The sequence below is a fragment of the Typopeltis vanoorti genome, chromosome 9 (genome assembly GCF_054136105.1).
Source record: "Typopeltis vanoorti isolate ZY-2024b chromosome 9, IOZ_Tvanoo_1.0, whole genome shotgun sequence".
Lineage (NCBI taxonomy): Eukaryota > Metazoa > Arthropoda > Arachnida > Uropygi > Thelyphonidae > Typopeltis > Typopeltis vanoorti.
The window spans coordinates 137,977,340-137,983,872 of NC_143557.1; the positions used below are offsets into that span (position 1 = coordinate 137,977,340).

Here is a 6,533-nt window from a genome sequence, read left to right on the forward strand (position 1 = left end):
TAACACGCAGACCCTACTTTAGTCTCGAATTACAGAATTATGTATATGGTAAACTTTATGTTTCGTGGAAAATTAATCTTCATTCTTGAGGAAGAATTATTTTCAGTTCTACTGGTAATGTTGACCCCAAGGACAATTCCTTAAACGGCGTTCCACTTCATTCCATAACTAGTTGGTCCTTTAGAGGCAATTTTTGCTCTGACTGGGGAATGTCCTACTGGCTTACGCGCGGGCTTTCACCGTTGAATTCCGTAAGAAGTACGCCCCCCCCCCCCTTGCGTTCATGATAGCATCAATAAAAATCAGAAGGCTAATCCATACCACGAAAAACTTTCTTACACAGACACACACATATTACACTTCCACCAGTATGCTTTATAGTGAGACAATGCAAACCGGCATACGCCATGTCAAAACATAACAAGATTCATCGCTACAAAGTACTCGTTTTTAGTATTTTAGACTGCAACCAACACTAAGCAGGAAATCTGTAATCATTCTAGTCGTTAAGTGTCTTCAAAAACTTCTTGTCCGGTCTTTAGAGCAAGTTATTTATTATTATAATACGACATACAGTTTAACCTCAACCACTGCGTCTCCTAAATCGCTCCTTTTTTTTTTTTTCTATTTTTTTTTCACACCTTGCATTGCGCATTTTAGCTACATATCAGTAAATTGAACTAACAATTGGAACAGTCAATAAATATTCACTTTATTTCCCTTGAGAACAAAACAAAAAGAAAATTATTATTGTATAAAAGTTACAAATGAACACAGCATTAGTAGAAAATCTCTCAAAATTATAAAACTTCTGTTATTAAACTACTTTCGTCTACAAAATCCTCACACAATAGAATAAATGCAGAGAAATGGAATAGTTGAATACATTCATTCTACACGTATTTTATTACCTGCATGGATGGCTGTTCCTTTTCCTTTATTAATACAGCGAGATTTAAAGATTTAAACAAATTATTTTCCACTTATCGGAAACAATTCATTTATTTTTGAAAAACACTTCGATTATTTCAACTCAGACATCGCAGAGGGCGCTTCGATCTCAAACCGCTAACTGCTTATTCAAATTCTGTTAGTTACGTAGTCAATTTATTTGATCATCAGTAATAAAAATCAGGAAAAACACAAATATTATTCCAGCTGTTTATTCTTCCATTACTGTGACTTCCATTCTTTACTGACAGAACAATGGAATGGCCTTGACATTCTTTCCTGAGGCAACTAATACTGTAGCCAGCCATAAATGCTGGTGTAAGGTAAATAATATACACGTACCAACTTACTAAGTCTCGTGGAGCATGTTAATATTCTACTGTACAAAACATGTCGACACACACACAAACGCATAAACATCTTCGCCGTGGAAAATAATTCTTTTGGCGTCGTCATTTAACAGAAATATCAATTACTTTTCATCGTTTGATAGGCGCAGTATGCATCGATTGCGTGAACTATTGAAGCGACACACCCAAACACCTAGAAAAAAAATCACAATAATTAATTAACAAATCGCTTAAAAGAAACAACTTTTATTATTTTCTTAATTAATGAATAAAATAAAATAAAATTATTAATATTTATAATATACATTAATATAAATATTTTATTAATATTTCTTAAATAGTAAGTTTTTGCCGCTATATGATAAGGGTGTGTTGCGAATAATTGCAAATAATTCAATGCCTATGTGTAGAAGGAATGGAGTGCAGTTTGTGGATGTGTTTGATGGCCTAAAAAGACTTGTAGAAGGCAAATTGTTTGCACTTAAATTGATTTGGTGTTAGGAGTTTAGAAAAAATGTTGCTGAGTGTAGGAAAATGCTGTCTTTAGTTTCTAAGATTGTAAATAGGAATGGGATTGTGGATACAAAGCATACAGTCCATTATGGGCCTAAGAGTTTTATATCATTTATGTATACTAATGCCAGAAGTATTAGGAATAAAAAGGAGAAATTTTTGGCACTGGTTAGTTCCTATTGGCTGAAAGTTATTGGTATTAGTGAGACGTGGTTGACTAAGGTGGAATAGAAAGTGAAGGTTATATAGTATTTTTAGGGCGGATAGAGCAAACAGAATGGGGAGAGGGGTATTATTGATATCAGATGAGTGGCAGCCCAATAGAGTGCTAGTGTTGCTAGCTCAACAGGAATCAGTCAAGTGGAAACAGTGCTTTTCAAGCTGTCTGGTTTGAGGCGAGCTAACACGACAAAGCATTTGGTTGGCTGCTGCTGTAGTCCAGGGAAGGCAAAGGATGATATGGATGATATGTATTGGCAAATAAATTCAATAAGTAGAAGACGGGTAATTATTATGGGTAACTTTAATTATGGGAAGGAGGAAAGGTCATATGGGCAGAACGAAATGAAATTTATGTAACTTCTTAGAGATAATTACCTAAGGCAGCATGTAATGGAAGGCACAAGGGGGTCAATAGTGTTGGACCTTGTGATTACATCTGAGGATTTGTGTATAACCAGTGGTGTAGCTAGAGCTTTTGTCGCCCGGGGCGGTCCCTGAGTTTGCCTCCCCCCCCCTCAATACACACCAAAAATACTACAAAAAGTCAAAACGACGTATAGGGAAATAAATTAAAACACTATGTTTATTTTTGAAGTAAAACTTTAATTCCAACATTCTAAAATGTTATTTTTCTTGCTTTTCCGTTAGCAAAATCGTCGATGACATCGTCGAAGTCTACTTCATCACTCAGTTGCCGTTCTATACAGAGTATGGCAAGATTTCTTAAACGCAAAGTGCCACCCGGGGGATCCCACCCCTTCCCCACGCCACTATGTATAACTAAGATGGATGTATCGCTCTCATTTCAGTACCTGGAATTTTCAGTAAAGGAGGGTTTGATATGGAATTATAAGGCTGGGAACTACGAGAAAATTAGAAGACTGCTTGGAGCGATATCACGAGAAAATATACTTCAGGAAAAAGATGTTGGAAGTGCATGGGAAGGTAAATGGGTGTTTGAAGGAACAAGTAGCTAACTGCACACCATGATTTAATAAACTGGTAATTAAATGGATGAGTTACATCATTAAGCAGGAGTTAAAAAGAATGAGAAGCATGTGGAAGAGATTCATAGATAGAGGTGACCAGTAAGCCCATGAGCAGTATAAAGCACAGGCCAGAAGAGTGACTGGTAAGGTAAAGAAGGGAAAATCGAAGTATGAGACGAGATTAGCCGAATGAGCTAAGAGTAATCCAAAAGAGTTCTTTCAGTATGTGTCAAGCAAAGAAAGAAGAACTAAGTAGAATGATTTTGAAGAATGCAGATGGTATGAAAGTAACAGAAGCAGATAAACTAGTTGAATTATTGAATAAGCATTTTACAAGAGTGCATCATCCAGGTGATGATATTACAGTAATAGATATGACAGGGATTAATATGGAAGTAAGGAACAAGAGAATCGAGGTATATAGGATCTTACAGAATCTGGATGCCAATACAGTTATGAGATTCCATGGGATATCAGCTCATGTATTACGAGAATGTGCTAGGGAATTGCTAGTCCCTTTGACTAGATTGTTTAATCTGAGTCTCAATTCAGGTAGTCCCATAAGAATGGAAGGAGGTCAAAATAATTCCATTGCATAAAGGAGGTTCCAAGACAGAAGTAGCTAATTATAGACCAATTAGTATTTCCGAAGTGGTGGTCAAAGTATTCGAGAAGTTGGTTAAAAACAAAATTCAGGACTGAGTTGATAGGAATGGGATACTGTATGGGGAGGGGAAGCAGCATGGCTTTGGGAAGGATAGGACATGCTTCAGTAACTTACTCACTTTCTATAATAAGGTGACGACCGAGTTTGATAAAGGTAATGGCTATACGGTCATACTGTTGAACTTCGCAGACATTTGATAGGATACCCCGTGGAATCCTGATACATAAATTACATCAAATTGGTATGGATATGAAGCTAGTGTTGTGATTAAGAGCGTGTTTGATGGAGAGATATTAGACAGTAGTTTATGCAGGTGTACAATTCTGTAGAACGCCTGTGACTAGTGGCATGCCACAGAGCTCTGTACCTGGGACCAAGACTGTTTAATTTGTTCATTAATGATATAAGAAATAATCTGTGAGGAATTATTCAATTGTTTGTAGATGATTCAAATTAGGTAGCGCCATAGACAACAAAAATGATGAGATTTTACAGGATGATTTAAATAGACAGCAGCATGGGCAAAGGAGAACGGATGCTGATTTAATGTGGCAAAATATAAGGTGGATGGGGAGTTGAAATTTAGAGACTAGGATTACCTGGTTATCGAGGAACACCCTGAAATGCAGATGTTAGAAGGTCAGTTCCTCTTTATAAGACTTTGATAAGCGACCCCATCTAGATTACTGCGCACAACTTTGGTCACCGTGATTTCTTGGAGATGTAAATAGGGTGGAGCTGATTCAGAGGCGAGTAACTAAGATGGTAGCAGGACTGTGTGATGTTCCATATGAGAAGAAATTAAAGATTTGGAGGTTACAGAAGCTGGTTGATCGGTGGATAAGAGGAGATATGAGAGAAGTTGCTTAGTTGGGGTTTGCAGGATTGATGTGGAGGAAATATTTCAGTACTTGAATAATATGAGGAAAACTAGCGGTCATCCATGGAAATTGAATAAAAGTGTGGTTAGCAAGGGAGTGAGGACTAGAATTTTGCTTGGAGAGTGGTGAATGAGTGGAATAGATTGCCAGAGTCAGTTGTGTGTGTGTGTGTGCTTTGTCTGTGAATAATTTCAAGGCAAGACATGACAGACATTGTGCAGGTATTGACAATTGTCAATACCCACACACACACACACGCACACATATATAATAAATTGTTAATAAAATATGTAGTCATGCTTTCTTATCAAATTCAATTTATTTTTATTTTATTTACTTATTTATTCAGGCAATTAGTTTAATGCAGTGGCGCACCCAGAGGGGGGCCAAGGGGCCCGAGCATCCCCCAAAGAAAAGGAAAAAAACACTAGAAAAATTTCCAAAAATCTTTTCCTAATTAAAATTCATTTTTTTTATTTATGTTGTGTGCTACTTATGAATTAGCGATCACTGCAGATGCTCAGTTATGGGTCATATGCGATGTGTAGTGTGTATTCGCAAAACGTCTACTCAACTCACCTCCACCCCCCCAAAGGTTAAATCCTGAGCGCTCGGCCCCCTCCAAGATTAAATCCTGAGTGCGCCACTGGTTTAATGACAGACGATATTTATCATGTTAAATAATACGTAAGTAGAATCTAAATCATATAATTTCGATTATGTAAGTGATATAATATTACTATAATACCTATAATATAATTTTTAACTTAAAAACATTTATGTCATTTTATAATTATTTTTTTGAGCGCTGTAGACTTAGGCAGCTGCCATAAAGTCAACTTGTGCGTAGGGACTATTTCAAATAACTCTAAACAAACCGATAGCACCGAAGTCTGATTTTCATTTCCAATGGTGTATTGTTAATATTAGTTAACAATACACCATGTTTAGATATTCCCTTATTTTATAGCTGCAGCTGCTCCAATAGTATCTTCATAATGCTGTAAATAAATAAATAAATAAATGTATCTTACCCCTGCTGTCATCATGGCAGGGTAGGCTTGGAAATACGGAGTTATGATGTACATGGGCCATAGGAACACCGAAGTTTGGAGAAGAAGGAAAGACGAAGCTGCGATGTATAGGACAGTGGCAACCATGTTGTGCACAGTTTCCTGCAAAGCAATTTGATTGATTAATCGAGTACTTTATGTTTTAAAAAGTGCAGATTAATTCTCAATACCAATGAGGTTTATCAGTTAAAGTTAAGTCTTTGCTTTTAATTTTATTACGTGAGTAAGACTGCTTACCAGTACTGTCGTGCGAACCATCTTGAACGTGTGAGAAGAAATCAGATACGAAAAAAGGATGATCGACGATCCCAAAAGGGCAGCAGCTGTGGCTGTGAGGAAGAAAGAGTAGGAGGTGCCTAAGATGAGCCACACTGGCGTGCCGAATGTGATGGTGAGGCCCAGACAAATCCCGCCACAAGTCTGAAAAGATGTTAATACAATTCATTTACTATACATATATTTATATTCTCTCTCTCTCTCTCACTCGCTCTTGTTGTTTGTCTTTTCTTACTATCTTTCATTAATACTTATCTCTTATCTGTGTCTCTATCAATTTCTCTCTCTCTCTCTCTTTTCTCTTCTGCTTTTTTAATATCTTCTCCATTTCTTTCTTTAACATTGTGTCCTTTTCTTCTTTTTTTCTATCTTTCTCTTCGCATTATCTCCTCGCCTCTCTTCTTTCTTTTTCTCTGTGCCACTTTCTTTATCCCTTCCCTCCATCAGTATGAAGAGCTGAGGAAATGAAATTTAGGAACAGAAGTCATGTTTCCCTCTAAACCAGGAAAAAATTAACCTTTCTCGAAATGATATTTAAAATTGTGGCAGAGCATCACAAAATATATTACAACAAGGGCAGAAAGATTAAAATAATGCAAAAAAGTTTCCTA

The 6,533-nt window shown here is 36.7% G+C and overlaps 1 protein-coding gene across 1 annotated transcript; it reads right to left on the bottom strand.

The window, feature by feature from the left end:
- Positions 1–695: 695 nt before the first annotated feature.
- LOC150103603 (protein singles bar-like) lies at positions 696–6,090 on the bottom strand. The gene is made up of 3 exons (XM_090398299.1): positions 5,884–6,090; positions 5,608–5,748; positions 696–1,494 (listed from the first exon to the last, which is right to left on the bottom strand). Exons 1-3 carry the CDS (start codon positions 5,902–5,904, stop codon positions 1,420–1,422), a joined length of 237 nt encoding a protein of 78 aa, XP_090254425.1. The 5' UTR covers positions 5,905–6,090; the 3' UTR covers positions 696–1,419.
- Between the last annotated feature and the right edge of the window lie 443 nt (positions 6,091–6,533).

Bases quoted from the DNA above. Each gene is read 5' to 3' on its own strand.
- LOC150103603 (XM_090398299.1), bottom strand. From the start codon at position 5,904: ATGGTTCGCACGACAGTACTG. The intron at 5,749-5,883 runs GTAAGCAGTCTT...ATTGCTTTGCAG, and splicing joins TGGTTCGCACGACAGTACTG to GAAACTGTGCACAACATGGT. The intron at 1,495-5,607 runs GTAAGATACATT...TTTTTTTTCTAG, and splicing joins CTGCCATGATGACAGCAGGG to GTGTTTGGGTGTGTCGCTTC.